Here is a 17926-nt window from a genome sequence, read left to right as displayed (position 1 = left end):
TTGGACTGGATGACCTTTTGGGGTCCCTTCCAACCCAGACAATTCTATGATATTTAACTCTTAATCTGCCTCTTTTTTTTTCATTTTCTTGGCATTGATCTCACTGGGTTTTCTTGGGTTTTTAGACCAGTGTCAGGAAGTGACATGAAGGTTTGCTCAGATATGTGAAGGGACTGGATATGCTGGGAGCTCTGCATCACTGACACCACATTGCACTTCAGAATTCTTTGGAAGTTGAAGTGGTAAAGCAGCTTAGCTGGCTTTCAAGCTGAACTGGACTGGGCCTCTTTTCTGTAGTTACCATCTCTCTTTGCCTATGAACTTCTCCTGTGTTCTTTCCCTCTCATTACATCTGTGCCACCAAAGAATTGACTTGGCAAATACACAGAATTTCTGTGGATCCCTCTGTATTTAAATGTCTGGAAGTTTACCGTCAATAGATTTGACCTTAATGCTTGCCATGGGTTCTGTTTTAATTACATTGAACTACCAAAATCAAAAGCAAGAGGAGGATGACTTCTGTTTCTTAATAACTAGAGAGTACAGGTGAATGAAGAATGGACATATGCCTTTAGTTACTCTGGAGTATCTTTCTTTACCTTATAACCTTGTTTTCCTGGTTCACCAGACTCTCCTTTTGAACCTTTCTGTCCCTAAAATAAATGTAAAAAATAAAAATAAAGCAACAGAGATTGTTCAATATTCCAATACTGAGTTTTAAGAGACAGACACCACAGAACTACCTTGCAACCCTCATTGACCACTGCTTCCTCACCTATCTGGTTAACACCATAACTTACATACCATGTTCAAAAAGATCTGAGATCCTGGGTCTAACAAAGCTGTGTTTCTACTCAGGTTAGTATTTCTTCCTCTATTACCCCTTAAAATTTGCCCAGGGAGGTCGTGGCTGCCTCTTCCCTGGAGGTGTTCAATGCCAGGTTGAATGAGGTCTTGGGCAACCTGGGCTACTGAAAGGTGTTCCTGCCCACGGCAGGGGGAGTGGAACTAAATGATCTTTAAGGTCCTTTCCAACAAAAACCATTCTACGAATTTCCTTAGGCCAACATTATTCCTTAAAAAGCAGCAGAAAAAAGGAAAAAAAAACAATCTTAGATAAAATGAGACCCAAATATGCTGATTTCAATGTAGTATGTCAGAGGTCTCCCATGAAGACAGAAAGAAGGAAAGCAGATTAAGGATTAGACTGGAGATCAGGAAGAAATTCTTTAGAGTGAGGATGGGGAGACACTGGAACAAGTTGCCCAAAGAGGTTGTGGCTGCCTCCTTCTTGGAGGTGTTCAAGGCCAGGCTGGATGAGACCTTGAGCAACCTGGGCTGGTGGAAGGTGCCCATGGCTGCAGGGTTGGAACGAGATGATCTTAAGGTCTCTTCCAACCCAAATTACTCTGTGATTTAGGGGAATATTTGGAGTTTCTAGAGTCAAACAACAAATGGTTCAGAAATTGAATGAAGCAATCCTTCACATGCTCTAATCCTTCCAGAACCATACATAAATTTCTCCCTGACGATTACAGCAGCAGTAGGAGACTTGAACAAGGAGAGATTATTTCAGCAGTCAAGAGTTGAAATAACTCTAAGCATCCAACACTGATGCAAAGAAACTTTGGAATTAGCAGTGAACTGCCATTTTGTCAAGCCAGAAATTACCTTCCCTAATGTTCTGAGATCCCTGTAAGGAATGCTTGAACAAAGAGATTCTCTTACCTTCATTCCCATCAGGCCAGCATGTCCTGGGCGGCCAGGCGGACAGGCATTGGGACACTGAAAAAGCATCCACATGGTTACAACCACACAGCTTCAACAAGGTCACCTGAGATGACCTTAAAAAAAAGGCCAAAATGGAAGCTGTCTTACCAGTGGGTCACCATCCTGCAGGCCAATTGTTCCCTAAATTAAATGAAATTAATCAAAGTCAGTAAAGGAGGAACAGAAAGAGGAACAGATCTGACTCCTGCTTTGGCAGGGGGTTCGGAGTCTATGATCTCTGGAGGTCCCTTCCAACCCCTAACTTTCCATGATTCCCTGATAACCATTCCCTTAGAGAGGCAAAACATTGGGATAAAGCTTTCTTTCATGCCTTGCAAGCAGCAGGGCTGGTTGCACAAAAGGCATTAGAACTTAACCTACCTTGAGGAAATATTTCAGGCTCATGAGCCAAAGAGTAAAATTTTCTCCTCATCTCAGAGAAAATTCTTCCTCTGGTGGAGCACTACTGGTCAGGTCCAACACAGACTACATTTACAGCAGTTCTACAATTCACAGGCAAGTTTTAAACCTGTCAAAACTCCAGGTTTTGATCCTTTGCAGAAATGCAAAGACATCACAACAGAAGTCTCAAAGTTGGCATTTCAAACCATCTTCAAACCATCTTTGTTTTCTAAATAGAAGGTTAAATGTTGATATGATCAGATGAGTTCTGTCTCAGCCTTTCAACACAAAGTTCTAGGTAATATGATTTCATATCTGATCAGCAGGACTAGGGAAGTGATCACGCCCCTGCACTCAACAATGGTGAGGTCACAGATTGGGTACTGGGTTCAGTTTTGGGGCCCTCGCTACAAGAAAGATATTGAGGGGCTGGAGAGGGTCCAGAGAAGGGAAAGAGAGCTGGTGAAGGGTCTGGAGAACAGGGCTGGTGAGGAGCTGCTGAGAGAACTGGGGGTGTTTAGTCTGAAGTAGGTTAAAGGAAGACCTCATTGCTCTCTGCAACTCCCTGAAAGGAGGTTGGAGTAAGGTGGTTGTTGGTCTCCTCCTTAGTAACAAGTGACAGGGTGAGAGGAAACAGCCTCAAGTTGCACCAGGGAAGGTTTAGTTTGGATATGAGAAGAAACTTCTGGACTGAAAGGGTTCTCAAACACTGGAGTATGTTCCCCAGGGAAGTGGCTGAATCCCCATCCCTGGAGGTGTTTGAAAGAGGCAGAGATGTGGTGCTGAGGGCCATGGTTTAGCACCAGCCTTGGTAGAGTTCAGTAGTGGTTGGACTTGACCTTAAAGGTCTTTTCCAACCAAAACAATTCTCTGATTCTATAAGACAGCCTTGCTGAAATCCTCAAGTCAGTATTCAGCTGTAGGACTGGAGGAGAAGTTTTGTTCAAGCAGCAACAGGAGAGAATTCAGACATTAGCACATCTGAAAGGCAATTGCTTACCCGAGGACCTGGGGGTCCTGGTGGCCCTGGTGGCCCTCTTCTTCCTGGATCTCCCTAAAAAGGGGTAAAGGAATTTTGTTGGCTCACAAAAATAATGGAAACCAGCAGTTACATATCCATACAGCATAGGCACAGTGAGGGGAGGGGAGTGGGGACAAAGAAGTAGAGTGTGGGGAGAAGAAGTAGAGTGTGTGGGGAGAAAAGTTGAGTGTGGGGGAGAGAAGAAGTAGAGGGGGGAAGAGAGAAGGAGTAGAGTGGGGGGAGAGAAGAAGTAGAGTGGGGACGAGAGAGAAGAATTAGGGGGGGGAGAGAGAAAAAGTAGAGGGAAAGAAAAGAAGATGAGTGTGGGGGGAAGAAGAAGTAGGGGGGGAGAGAGAAGAAGTAGAGTGTGTGGGGTGAGAAGTACAATGTGGGAGGGAGAAGAAGTAGAGTGGGGGGAGAGAAGAAGTAGAGTGGGGAGGAGAGAAGAAGTAGAGTGGGGGGAGAAAAAAGAAGTGGAGTTGGGGAGAGAAGAAGTAGAGTGTGTGGGGAGAGAAGCTGAGTGTCAGGGGGAGAAGTAGGGGTAGAGAGAAGGAGTAGAGGGGGGAGAGAGAAGAAATAGAGTGTGTGGGGTGAGAAGGACAGTGTGGGGGGAGAAGAAGTAGAGTGGAAGGAGACAAAAAGTAGAGTGAGGGGAGAGAAGAAGAGTGGGGAAGAGAGAAAAAGTAGAGTGGGGGGAGAGAAGAAGAGTGGGGAAGAGAGAAAAAGTAGAGTGGGGGGAGAGAAGAAGAGTGGGGAAGAGAGAAAAAGTAGAGTGGAGGGAGAGAGAAGAATTAGAGGGGGGGAGAGAGAAAAAGTAGAGTGAGGGGAGAGAGAAAAAGTAGATTGGGGGGAGAGAAAAGAAGTGGAGTGTGAGGAGGAGAAGAAGTAGAGTGTGGGACACTATAAACCATTTAATTATAACCTAATGTGTGACCCTGACTTTGTGCTATTCATCACTTCTTTTTTCTGATAGGCTTCAAATACATCATTCCTCCATCAGTGATGACTGTAGAGGTAAAAATATGTTTTCAAGCACTGTTATAACCTGAACAGTGTTTAGATGGCACAGTGATTATTCATTTCTTTCTGTAATGGAATAAATTTTTCTAGCAGTGGCATAAAGCTGCACTTTTAGCAGACACAGTAGTACTTACAGGTGGACCAGCACGACCTACTTCCCCAGGAAGTCCTGCAGCACCAGCTGGGCCCTGTAACAACCAAGTCAAATAGAGTTTTTAAACCATACAACACCTCTACAGCAAGCATCCAAGGAGTGAGAACATGCAATTCTCTCCTACAAGCAGCTATGCCTTCAGACACCTGTATCCTTACACCATTTACCACAGACCTAAGCAAGCTCAGTGGGAGCTGAAGAGTCCACACACACCACCAGGATTAAAAGAGTCTCTTTGTTCACTGAATTAACTTTCATGACAGTATAAGAGCTTTAACGAATATTTAAACAAATTCATTGAGCAGCAGATTTAGGAGTTACAAAAATTATACTTACAGGTGGTCCAAGAAGACCTTTGCCCTGTGAAGCAATGAACAAAACAGGTCAGAAATGTGGGGAGTGTTCCATACCTAGTCAAGCTGTTTGCTAAGAACAGAGTGTGTGGGATTAAAAAGGTACCACAAACCTGAAGTTTGATCCTGCAAAATCAGTTTTAAAATCTGGTTAACTAATGCTAAATATAATTTTTATTACTGGGCACTCAATATCTGGAGGGGAAAAAAATCATTTATTAAATGCTACTGCAATTACAGAATCACAGAATTGTCAGGGTTGGACAGGACCTCAAGGATCACCCAGTTCTAAACCCCTGCCATGGGCAAGGACACCTCACACTAGATCAGGTTGCTCAGAGCCACATCCAGCCTGGCCTTAAAAAATTGCAGGGATGAGGCTTCCACCACCTCCCTGGGCAACCTGTTCCAGTGTCTCACCACCCCCATGGGGAAGAACTTCTTTCTAACACCCAATCTGAATCTACCCATTTCTAGTTTTGCTCCATTCCCCCCAGGCCTATCACTACCTGACACTCTAAAAAGTCCCCCAACAGCTTTCTTGCAGGCTCCCTTCAGATACTGGAAGGCCACAATAAGGTCTCCTCAGAGCTTGCTCCTTTCCAAACTGAACAACCCCAACTCTCTTAGTCTGTCCTCACAGGAGAGGTTCTCCAGCCCTCTGATCATCCTTGTGGCCCTTCTCTGGACATATTCCAGCACTTATTTACAAACACCTGAAGGGTGATTCAGCAACATCAGTTGGAAAATTTGTTTATCTAATGCCAGATATCAAATTTATTATTGGGGGAATCAATATCTGGAGAAAAATCCAATTACTAAATGCTACTGCAAGGCAATGTATTCAATGATACTTATTTGCAAATACAAGGGAATGAAGACATTAAAGCCTTTGAGGTTTAGCTAATTATCAAGCACCACGATGAACACATCTCTGCTATGAGCATTTCCATCTAATAGTGCATTTAAATTGTTAATAAAAGAGATTTAAGTTATTAATTTTTTTTTGTGTCAGTGCTTCCCTGAGGTCTAAATCCATTAAAGAACTGATTATTCAATCAGAAAGAACCAAACTGCTCCTGTTGATGCTTTGTTTGGTTGGTTTTTTTTTTTCATTAGTATTCCTCTGAATCATTGTAATGAGAAGTGTCCAAGGTACAAATAAGTTTCTGGCTCTGTGGATAAGCCATTTCCCCCCTAAGAAAACAGATGCCTCAGTCATGTATTACTAAAGCAAATGGGCAATTTTCTGGTGAACAGTGTCACTGATGTGTATCTAAATTCACAGACCTACTGAAGTCTCCAGGAGATTTGATGTAATAAAGCAGCTGGACTGAGTGGAGTTTGAAAGCCACAGAACGTCACAACAGGACAAGGCTGTCTTCAGGAAACTTGGTACATCACAGGGAATATTTCAAGCATTTGCCAGTCATTCCATTTGAACCATCTGAGACACAGCAGAAAGTAACCTTCCTCCCCTTGCCTTACCTACAAAATTGCTTTGATATTAGCTAACATTCCCTTGCTGCAATCCATTATTATCATCCACACCTATATACATTATCCATGTCTCTCTATATGTGTCCATAACTAGATAAATCAAACTGCATCCCACATCTGATATTCCATCACGTGCCTCTGAAAGAAGGAAACCACTTACTTGCAGGTTCTCATTAGAGTGACCCTTGCTAACATGCCCCTAATAGTGGCAGGAAAATGTCAATAATATCAAAAGAAGAAGCTATAGCAACTGTGTCATCCTAGAATCATCATAGAATGGTCTGGCCCAGAAGGGACCTCCAAAGGTCATCCAGTCCAGCCTTCCCACAGTCAGCAGGGACATCCTCAACTAGATCAGGATGTCCAGAGACATGTCGAGCCTCACCTTAACTATCTCCAGGGATGGGACCTCAACCACCCCCCTGGGCAACCTGCTCCAGTGTTGCACTACCCTCATAGTAAAGAACTTGTTCCTAACATCCAATCTAAATCTACTCTTCTCCAGCTTAAAGCCATTGCCCCTTGTCACTGTCCAGCCCACACACAGTCCTAGGAGAAGGCAGTCCTCCCCTCTGCCCGCTCCACTGCAGCTCCTCACTCTCCCAATTAGGGCTCCAAGAATCATGGGCAATCCATGCCTCCCTCTCACCCAGCTACTTCACCTTTCTGGCCCTATCTCCCTGTAAAGAGAGCAAGTTGTGGAGATGAGAGCTCCAGGGCAATCAGCCAGGAAGAACCTAGGCAGAGCAGTTAATGAACTCAAGCAGCTGCCTACACTTCTACCTCTAGCTGTATCCTGAGAGGGGAAACTTCTCTACTGCAGCCTAGAACTGCTACCTGACATCCTTAGATGTCTGCTGCCTGCTTTGGAGATGCTTACCTGACCCACAGAGCACACAGAGTCCACAGCATGGAATCACCTCATTCAGAGACCAGACCCTACAGGTCTAGTAAGCACCTCCACACCATCAGTACAGACCTAATGCTATCCACCACAGTCACATGCCAGTATTTCATAGAACCACAGAATCATAGAATGGTCTGAGTTGGAAGGGACCTCCAAAGGTCATCCAGTCCAACACCCCTGCAGAGACAGTCAGCAGAGACATCCTCCACTAGATCAGGTCACCCAGAGCCTTGTCCAGCCTGACCTTGAATATCTCCAGGGATGGGACCTCAGCCACCTCCCTGGGCAACCTGCTGCAGCAGCTGGGCTTTAGTAGGCCTTTAAATATTTTCAATTCCTCTGGCATTAAATACATAAAACTCTACCAGCTCTCTGTCAGCTCTATGAAACACCTGCAGCATGGCAGCTAACAGAGAAGTTAGAGGGAGCTTAACACACAGCATGGACTTCAGAGCACTGAATGTAGCAGACCCAGGTGCATTTACCAGGGCCAGGTCAGAGACATCAGCAAATTTTGGTGGTAAATGACTTGAATTAATTAGAAACTTTCTATTAACTTTGCATCTGTTGTTGGAGACACTGTCCACAAAAGAGATGAGACAAAGAGAATAAATTTAAACTAAAAGATGAAGCAGGGAAAAGGAGAGGAAAAGGAGAGGAAAGGGAGAGGAAAGGGAAAGGAAAAGGAGAGGAAAGAGAGAGGAAAAGGAGAGCCAAAGGAGTTAACTAAAGATTGCCAGGATACATTCTAGGGAAGAAAGAGTGACAGAAGCAGGAAAATACATTCAGTATATAAAACTTTCTTTCCATTACCCTGAAGTCCTAACTTGGCCAATAAATTCCATTAGAATTTACTGAAGTAGAAGAATTTAGAATTCACTGAAGAACAATTAGAAATTCTATTAGAATTTATTGAGCTTGAAAAAGCAAAGATAATCCTTTCAAACTAATTAATGCTGTAGCCAAAGCTTCTTGACTTGATGTTTGCATTGAGCACTTTAACAACTTCAGCAAGAGGTTTTGTTGGTGTTTTTTTGGGGGAGAAATGAAGTCTTTGGATAACCATCCAGAGACTACTCCACTTGAAAGGCCACTAATTGAATTCAAAGCAGTGCATAATTACAGCTAAACAGACAATTAGTCATGCAACTTGCATGCAGACTCCTAAGTGTGCTCACTGTGTAATAAATGAGGTGTCATAGATCACACCAAGACCTGCAAAGGTTAAGCAGCCCCATAACTTCATGATCATAGTAAGAGCTTGTCAAAAGGTCTCTGAAGCTGAGATTTAGAACCATCACACTCCAGCACTATCACTTCTACCCTTTTTTGTTGTTGTTGTTCTTGTTCACAGGCTCACAGGATGTCAGGGGTTGGAAGAGACCTCTGGAGATCATCAATTCCAACCCTGCTGCCAGAGCAGGACCATAGAATCCAGCACAGGTCACACAGAAATGAATCCAGACAGGGCTTGAAAGTCTCCAGAGAAGAGACTCCACAACCTCTCTGGGCAGCCTGCTCCAGTGCTCTGTGACCTTCACAATAATGAAGTTCTTTGTCATGTTGAGGGGGAACCTCCTGTGCTGTAGTTTCTATCCGTTCCCCCTTGTCCTGTCACAGGATGCACCTGAGCAGAGCCTGTCCCCTCCCTCCTGACCCCCAGCACTCAGATATTTTGAAACATTTATTAAATCCCCTCTCAGTCTTCTCCAGACTAACCAGCCCCAGGGCTCTCAGCCTCTCCTCATGGAGCACATGCTCCAGTCCCTTCATCATCCTGGTAGCCCTCCATTGGACTCTCTCCAGCAGATCCCTGTCTCTCTTGCACTGGGGAGCCCAGAACTGGATGCAATGTTCCAGGTGAGGTCTAACCAGGGCAAAGTAGAGGGAGAACAGAGCCTTTTTGGATCTACTGGACACACTCCTCCTAATGCACCCCAGGAGACCATTGGCCTTCTTGGCCCTAAGGTCACATTGCTGTTCCAGCAATGTGGACAATGTGTTGTTATTGTTTTGTGTTTGTTTTAATCAGGTTTCATTACTCTAAATTAAATCTCAGTAAAGGTGAGATGACCACTGTTGGCCATTTTCTTCATGACATTTGCTGGTAAGAATCCTTCATATTAATGCTTAAGGTCTAAAAAGCCTCCTCATGTACTAAATGCATGGCTTACCGGAAGCCCACGAGCACCTGGCAGTCCTGGCTCACCCTGGAAGAGACAAAAACAGAGTGGTGTTTCAAGAGGTGTTAGAAGAAACCTTTGGAAGCAAAATAGATGAAGATGTTCTATCAGTTAGTGGACATATTCTGCAAGTATTATTTGTTTCAGTAACGCCACGCTGGCTTCAGGGGGACTTGATGGACAGGGAACACTCTCTTGACACTGGAGAGACACAGCCTTAGACATTTTTTCCTCAAAAAAGAAAAAAAAAAGCAAACATGTAGAAGGCAGAATGCTACTCTGCCTTCTGATGTGTATTTTATTGGTTTGATTGCTGATGAAGTCAGGATTCACTGTCCTAGTTTTCACTGTCATAATTACTATGACATAATTATCATAAAATGGCTTGGGTTGGAAGGGTCCTCGGAGATCATCTACTCCAACCTCTCCACCATGGGAAACTTGGCTGCTCAAGGTCTCATCCAACCTGGCCTTCAACACCCCAGGGAAGAGGCAGCCACAGCTTTCCTGGGTGTCATAAATATTCCAGAGTCTCGCCAACTTTGTACTGTAAGAACTTCTTCCTAAGGTCCAGTCCAACCCTGCTCTGCCTCAGCTTCAATCCAGCTTCAATCCATTCCCCCTTGTCTTGTCTCTAGACACCCTTATGAAAAGTCCCTCTGCAGCCTTCCTGTAGGATCCCTTCAGGTATTGGAAGGCAGCTCTAAGGTCCCCCCAGAGTCTTCATTTCTCCAGGCTGAACAACCCCAGCTCCCTCAGTCTGTCCTCATAGAAGAAGTGTTCCAGCCCCTGGATCATTTTTGTGGCCCTCCTCTGGACTAGCTCTGACACCTCTGTGTTAATCAGAGTAGAAGAAGACGGAAAGAGCCTCACCATTTCTGAAGGTGCTCAACTTTAATGTCACCAATGTAATGACACCCTCCCTCACTGCTGGCTGGGGGAGTGGAATTTGCTCTGTACTACGTGAAAAGGGCTCACTGGGTGTGTATTCATGAGATGCTTTAATATTGTAAGGAAGCATCTCATTAGATGCATAAAACCATACAAAAATTCTACTAACAGAATAGAATAGAACAGAACAGAATAAAACAGAATAAAATCCCATCATTTCATGCAGAATTTTGTTCTTACCTTCTGTCCTTTGGGTCCTGGGGCTCCACGTGAGCCATCAGGTCCTGTAAATCCCTTTGGAAATAACATAGACGATGTTAATGCAGAGGTTGTGTAGTTTTCTTAATCACAACTAAAGATATTCTGAAACATAAAGCAGCCATGAAAGGAGATGAGCAACTGCAGGAAACTCACAAATCAGATGTCTGTTTGCATGTACAGCTGGAACTGCCCATGGTGACAAACATCAGTGCCTTGTAAAACTTACTGCTAAACCACAATTAAACTAAACACACTAGTTCCTTTTCCTTCTTTTTTCTTCTTTGTTCCTCTTTTATTCACCTTTCCCCCTTCTTTATTGCTCTTTCCTCCACATTTTTACCTTCTTTACTCCTTTTTCTTCCTTTTTCCCCCTTCTTTTATTCCTCTTCACCTTCCTTTTTTCCTTTATTCCTTTTCCCCTTCATTTCTCCTTTTCTTTATTCCTCTTTACTCTTTTTGACTCTTATTCCTCCTTTTTCCTTTTCTTTATTCCTCATTTTTTCCTCCTTTTTCCATTTCTCTTCTTTATTTCTATTTTATCCTCTTTTTCTCCTTTTACCTTTACTCCTCTTTATTCCTCCTTTCTGCTCTTTTCCTTCTTTTTTCTCTTCTTTTTTTTTACATTATTCCTAATTTTCACTTTTCCCCTCTTTATTCTTTTTCCTCTTTTCCCTTTTTCCTTATTCCTCTTTTTTGCTCTTTTACTTCTTTTTTTCTCCCTTTTTCTCATTTTCCCCTTTTTTCACCCATCTTTATTCCTTCTTTTCTTCTCTTTATTCCTCCTTTTCTTCTCTTTATTCCTCCTTTTTACTTCTTTCTCTTTTTTCTCTTTCTTCTTTCTCTCTTCCTCTTTCTTCCTTCTTTTCTTCTCTTTATTCCACCTTTTTACTTCTTTTTTTTTCTTTCTTCTTTCTCTCTTCCTCTTTCTTCCTTCTTTCTTCCTCTTTCATCCTCTTTCTTCCTCCTTCATCCTCTTTCTTCCTCCTTTACTGGTAAAATACTGGAACAAGTTGCTCAGGGATGTGGTTGAGGCCTCACCCCTGGAGACATTCAAAGTAAGTCAGACCTGATGTGGCCCTGGGAAGTCTGATCTAGTTGGAGGTGTCCCTGCTGACTGCAGTGAGATTGGAAAAGATGACCTTTGAGGGTCTCTTCCAACCCAATGCAATCTGTGAATCTGTGACCTCACATTATCTTATTTCTTTCCATGGGAGCTTGATTAACTCTCAGTGTTTTCCATACCAAGTAAGCCATTCATTAAGCAAGACAAAACCCAACCCAACCAGCAACAGGCTGGATTTGAGGTTAGTTGTTGAACCACACTTGTTTATCTGGTTAAATTAAAAAGCAATCAATAATTATGAATTCATCTGAAGCTTTTCTTTCACTTCCAAATTTTTAACCAGCTTATATTGCTTAGAAATTTCCAGATGGCCTAAAGAAAAGCCTTGCTTTAAGATTTGTCCCAAACTTTTCTTTTCTTTTTATTTTTTTCCTACACTTGAAGTACTTCAATGTGCACCCAAAGGGGTATTTCCTCTGGCAATCTGCTTTCGAAAGCTCACAAGATCATTACAGGCAATTACTGTACAGTATCCTTAATCAAGTCTATTAAACCTGACACTGAAATAGTTTGTGAGAGAGAAGGGGAAAAAATAAAAAGGAGATGGAAGAAGTCAGAAGTGCCTCAGCAATTAAATGAGGGAGAAGGTATTCTAAATCTAAAACCCCAATTAAGAGGTGAGCACACAGAGGGAGTGCAGCAAGGTGCCATGTTTTGGTCTTCAAGTGGAAATTGAAAAAGTGCACCACTTCAGAACACTCAGGTTTATTCCCTCCAACAAAATGAGGCCATTTCCAAGGGCAAACAAATATCCAAAGCTGAGCTGAGTCTAAAATGTTGTTTCACCTGATTGTGGTACATGAATTCTGGGCAAGGAAAACAAAACTGTGACTTAAGTCAATATTCTACGAGGAAATTATTTCTAAAGGCCTGGATTTTACACATGTATGAATGGGGCATGGTCCCGGATTGTTTTCAGGGGGAAAAAATGAAGTGGGATGGAGATGGCAAACCCATTTCCTCTTATAGAGGTGAAATTTGAAGTTCAAATTAATGTTAATTTAAATTAATTAAATTTTAATTTTAATGTTTCAAAATGTAAATTCATTAAACTTTTAGTTTAAATTAATTAAATATGTAAATTAAATTAATCAAATTTTTAATTTAAATTAATCTTTATTTATATTAATTTGAATTATTCTAATTTGAATTGATTTAATTGGATTTGTTTTCAATTAATTTCATTTAAATTCATTCCATTGGAATTGATTTAAAGACTTTTCAGCTCCCTATCCATTAAATCACTTTTCAAAAGCAAATTCAAAATTAATCTCTGACAGTATCACAGACTGTTAGGGGTTGGAAGGGACCTCCAAAGCTCATCCAGTACAACCCCCCTGCCATAGCAGGGTCAGCTAGGGCAGGTCACACAGGAACACATCCAGGCAGGTCTTGAATATCTCTGGAGAGGAAGGCTCCCCAACCCCCTTGGGCAGTCTGTTCCAGTGTTCTGTCACCCTCACAGGGAAAAAAATTTCCTTCTGCTTCCATGGAACTTCCTATGCCTCAGCTTCCTTGTGGTGTCATTGGGCATCACCCAGCAGAGCCTGGCTCCAGCCTCTGGGCACTCACCCTGCACAGCTTTATCAACAGCAATGAGGTCACCTCTCAGGCTCCTCTGCTTCAAGCTAAAGAGCCTCAGCTCCCTCAGGCTCTCCTCATAAGGAAGATGTTCCACTGCCTTCACCATTTCTGTGGCACTGGGCAGGACCCTTTCAAGCAGTTCCCTGAGGTCCTTCCTGAACTGAGGGGCCCAGAGCTATCACAGTCTTCAATAAACATCAGGCTTTTTCATTTACATAATTTGCACTGTTAGCTAAGATTTGTTGCACACGATCTTTATTGTTGCTGTTCTCAATAACAAAAGCATTCTACCCCCACTTACATTAATTAAGCACCAGCCTGCCTTCCTCCTGGCAGACAATCCAAGTCCTAATGTAAAAATCTTGCTTCATAGCAGAAAAAAATGCTTTCAAACACTGCTCTCAAGAGAAACAGGAAGAGTTCCCCAAAATGATGTGAAGATGGGAGTTTTGCCACTAATTTTTTTCAGGAGATCAATACTAGATCCTGTTAAAATGCTATTTTCCTGTGTGTTTTCCACAGAGAAAGGAAGATACATTAGCAGGCAGGGGCTCTGCAGTGGCTGGAAGGGGTTTGTGTTTCTTAATAAAAGCTCTATGGAAATCACAATTTGGTTTTGGGGGTTTGGTTGTTTGTTTGTTTCCTCAGAAACTGTGTTAAAATTCATCCTTAAGTTTCATTTTAGTGAAAAGATAAGTACTGTTCACTGTCCACAGCAGGCCTGTGCTTGGATGTTTCTCTTGCCAGTCTTGCCCATCTCTTCCACCCCACAGGCAGCAGGGGGATGAGCTAAAGCTGCTTCCAGAGGACACAGCACAGCCTCCTCCCTGCAACATGGTGGTCCAATATCCCCTCCAGAGAAGGCTGGCAGCACCCCACCACCCTTGTGCTGTTCCTCAGCTGCTGTTCTGGCTGCCCTCAGCGTGGCTATGCTCCTCCAAGAGCATCTTTCAGCTTGGAGTCCAATGCACACCACAGGCACTCACTGGCAGCTGAGAGGAAGCCAGAAACCTCAAAGCAAGGTCATGCTGCTACAGAAATAGTCTAAACCCAAGTATTTTTCTTAGGGGGAAAAGAAAAATAAACAAATAAATACAATCAACCAACCAACCAAGAGGAAATTCCAGAAAACCAAGTGTACTCACATCAGCTCCTGGCTCTCCAGGCAGGCCAGGGGATCCTGGTTTGCCTGCATCCCCATCAGGACCCTTAGGGATTTAAACAGACAGTGAAGCATGTTTCAAAGAGGGGATCAGAAACAAAGGTCAAAACCTCTTCTCTCACAGGAGCAAAGGCAAAGTAGCTGAAATCACTTACTGGTGGACCAGGGGGGCCACTTGGACCTCTCTCCCCCTAAGAAGATAAGAAAAGAATCATTCAGAGCCACACCAAGCTTTTATAGTCCCTCATGGAAAACACTGATTTATAGGCTTTTCAGGAATAATCTCAAACTGATTCATGCTGTAGGAAATCAGTGTTAAATGTGTACATGATTGCTGTCATAGGCTAAGAGAAATAATCACAGACACTTCTGACAGGAACTGGGCAGGGGAAGATCCTATCAGGAATAACACCACAAATCCTTATCATGCTTTAATATGCATGACACTGTGTAATCCCTTTGGAGATTGGAATTATAAACCCCCCTCACACACCCCCATTTAAGGCAAATGACCACAGCATATGACTCTGATTACATAAAAATAAATAATCCTTTCTTTTCCTTAGCAGAGAGAATCTGAAAGGCTACCTTCTTCCACACACCCCCAGCCCACTACAGAATATGAGACCCATCAATTCTGAGGTGGATCTGCAGCTGAATTCAAACTCCCCACAACCAAACACAGGGGAGAATAATGCAGATACACCTTGAGGCATTTCCTGTTTCCTAGGCAGGGTGTGGGAAACACTTACATCAATGCCATCAATACCGGGAACTCCTGGTGGCCCTGGTGGACCTGGGGGGCCTGGTGGACCAGGGAGACCTCTCTGACAAGGAAAGGGGAGGGGGGGGAAAAAGAGCAGTTAGAGTCTGGCAAACCTGCAAGCCTCAGTCTGGTGGTTGGGGGTGGCACAATGGAGGTGGCTAGTGTGGGTTAGCTGTGTGCTCACTCCACACATGTCAGGACCCACAAACCCTGTATCCCACCCACAGCAAGTGGCTGTGCTCACCAGCAACACTCCCTTTGTGGGGAGAACAGGGATGGGTTGTCAAACTCCCCTCCTCTCCCTGGGCACAGCCACTCTCCTGCACCCCAAGATGCTGGCAGAGCTAGGGCAAGGCACAAGGCTCTTGACTCCCCCAACCCAGCAGAATCTGAGTGCCACATAGCAATGCCAGGGTGGCAGAAGTAAAAAGAGTGATCTTTGTGAATCAGACACTGAAATTCACTAAGCTACTCTACTCATTCAGTGAGCACAAAGGGGACAGTCTTCCCCAGAGTTTGTGCTAGCAAAGGAAACATAAAACAACCCTTTCCTAACTTCACTGCCATGCTCCCTGGTTTCCCCTCGTTCCTCAGAATTACATTAGCAGCCTTTTCAAAGCACCAGGCTCCCAAGGGGCAGCAGAAAGGCTTTCACAGGTCTCCCTCCCTATAATGGAGGGCTCTGTTCTCCTCTGAGCTCAGGCCATGGCCCCACAACGGTGCTCTGTGAACAGGAGGCTGACCCAGGCTCTGCTGGGGCCCTGTGCCTGGCCCCTCGCTCCCCACAGGGCTGCTGCTCTGGATGTCTTTCCAGGAACCATGTACCAGTCTTCCCAGTCACAATTCACCCGGGGCAGTTGTAGGTGGTGATTCCCAGTGTCACCCACAGCCCTGCAGTCAGCTCACAGAAGTGTGGTAGGGCTTGGGAGGGACCTCTGAAGATCATTGAGTCCGACCCTCCTGCTAGAGCAGGATCACCTAGAGTAAGGCTCACAGGAATATGCCCAGGTGAGTTTGGAAACTCTGTAGAGGAGACTCCACAGCCTCTCTGGGCAGACTGCTCCAGTGCTCTGCCACTCTCAAAGTCAAGAATTTTAACTCCTGTTCACATGGAACCTCCTGCATTCCAGTTTGTGTCCATTGCCCCTTGTCCTGTCTCTGGACACCACTGAAAAGAATCTGGCTCCATCCTCCTGACACTCACCCTTTAGGTATTGATAAGCATCGATAAGATCCCCCCTCAGCCTCCTTCTCTCCAAGCTAAACAGCCCCAGCTCTCCTAGCCTTTCCTTACGAGGTAGATGTTCCAATCCCCTCATCATCTTAGTGGCCTTTGCCAACATCGCATCAGGTTCAGCTACAGCTATTACGAGAGAGAAAAGGGTGGAAAACCGTCCAGCAGGTCGGTGCCAGAACACGACAGAGAGCAGCGTTCAGCCTCTCTTCGCACGCGCTTGGGCACTGAGCCCCATTCCTTCTCTCTCACTTACCTCGATCTCTGTCTGGCTTATCTGCAAGGGAGGAAAACAAAGAATAAACTTACTTGAGCCAGGCAGAGAAAAACAACCTGCAGGAAAAGCCCGAGGGGCAGGAGGCCCCGCACAGCTCGGGCCATGGAGATGGAAGGAACCGGCTGCGGCTGCCGGGGCGGCCGAAGCGTGAGCCCCGCTGCAGCCCCTCACGGCTGCTCGCCGGCGCTTTGGGGAGGGTCTCCGGGATTGGAGGAAAGCTGAAGGCTGGGGAGGAGAGGACTGAGTGCCAGCAGCGCATTAACCCTTTGCCCTGCTGCTATGGCTTTGGGCACCGACCCTCAGCCTCCCCCTGCCAAGGGTTTTCCCATCGTCAGGCTGCCCGCTGAGACGGCAACAACGCAAATCCCCCCCGCCCGCAAGGCTCAGCTTCGGGGAGTCTCCCACCCAAGCAGCGAGGAGAAAGTCAGTCACGGAAGGGTTAAAATGAGGCTGCTCTGGGGGGTTGGGTTTCTAAAGGCACCAAATTCGAGGCAGGTATGATAAAAACAGGCATCTCGGGCCAGAAATTGGGAGGCGTGGGGGAAAGTGAGGGTTCTGTGGGCTGCTGCCGGCAGGGGACGGGCAGGGGCAGGGCAGGGCAGAGCAGGCGAGGGGCAGAGAGCTTACCCGGGTCGGCAGCTCGCCGCAGCCTTCGCGCTGGGGTCTGAGAGGGTCGCAGTGAATCACCATCCACTGGATTTCGAACTGGTAAAAGAGAGGAAGATGACGTTAATTCGGGTTGGGGGGGTGTCACACTCTTTAGCTGACTGCAGCGTTTCCAAGGTATTTCGTGGTAACAGCTACAGGTGTCAGGGAGATCTCAGCGAAGGACAGAGCTCTGCCCAGCACTCCCCTGCTCCTTCCTGAGTGTGGAGATGTTTAAAAGAGAGGACATAAAGCCACCGAGAGATTAGAGAGAAGGGGGGTTCATCATGTGCCATTTTTTTGAGTGTTCTTTATAAGCACAAGCATTTTTCCTCACTCTGTGTGGTGGTTCCATGAGGCACACCAGAAGATGTTAAGGAACAGTAGGTCTGAGACCAGAAACGTGGTCGAAGCGTTGGAGGGTCACAAAACAGTGGCAAGAGCCTGCTGCTGGTGGGTGCCAGACATCTGTGACATTTCAGGTGTGCTTTGAACATTTGTATTTGGCACTGGAAAACGACACAGGATTAAAGCAAACCTCTTCTCAGAAGCTGCAGCCAAGACTCACTCTATGTGATGTATAGATTACAAAATACACCCTGCTGAATGTTACTAAAGAGCTCAAATGTAGAGCTTCAGAGGTGTATCAGTTGATATGTAATCCATCACATTG

The 17926-nt window shown here is 44.9% G+C and overlaps 1 protein-coding gene across 1 annotated transcript in view; it reads right to left on the bottom strand.

Annotated features, from left to right (window-relative positions):
• The window catches only part of COL9A1 (collagen type IX alpha 1 chain), a 67809-nt gene that overhangs the window by 35974 nt on the left and 13909 nt on the right, over positions 1-17926 (bottom strand). Inside the window, exons 6-18 of the mRNA XM_054397587.1 lie at positions 17236-17313; positions 16588-16608; positions 15084-15158; positions 14487-14522; positions 14315-14377; positions 10442-10495; positions 9302-9337; positions 4704-4727; positions 4348-4401; positions 3173-3226; positions 1879-1911; positions 1729-1785; positions 600-653 (exon numbers count right to left, since the gene is read on the bottom strand). Of these exons, the coding sequence (XP_054253562.1) occupies positions 600-653; positions 1729-1785; positions 1879-1911; positions 3173-3226; positions 4348-4401; positions 4704-4727; positions 9302-9337; positions 10442-10495; positions 14315-14377; positions 14487-14522; positions 15084-15158; positions 16588-16608; positions 17236-17313 (639 nt within the window). The remainder of the gene's footprint in view (positions 1-599; positions 654-1728; positions 1786-1878; positions 1912-3172; positions 3227-4347; positions 4402-4703; positions 4728-9301; positions 9338-10441; positions 10496-14314; positions 14378-14486; positions 14523-15083; positions 15159-16587; positions 16609-17235; positions 17314-17926) is intronic.

The sequence above is a fragment of the Indicator indicator genome, chromosome 2 (assembly GCF_027791375.1).
Source record: "Indicator indicator isolate 239-I01 chromosome 2, UM_Iind_1.1, whole genome shotgun sequence".
Lineage (NCBI taxonomy): Eukaryota > Metazoa > Chordata > Aves > Piciformes > Indicatoridae > Indicator > Indicator indicator.
The sequence above is the reverse complement of the archived record's forward strand: the minus strand, read 5'-3'. Positions and strand labels throughout refer to the sequence as shown.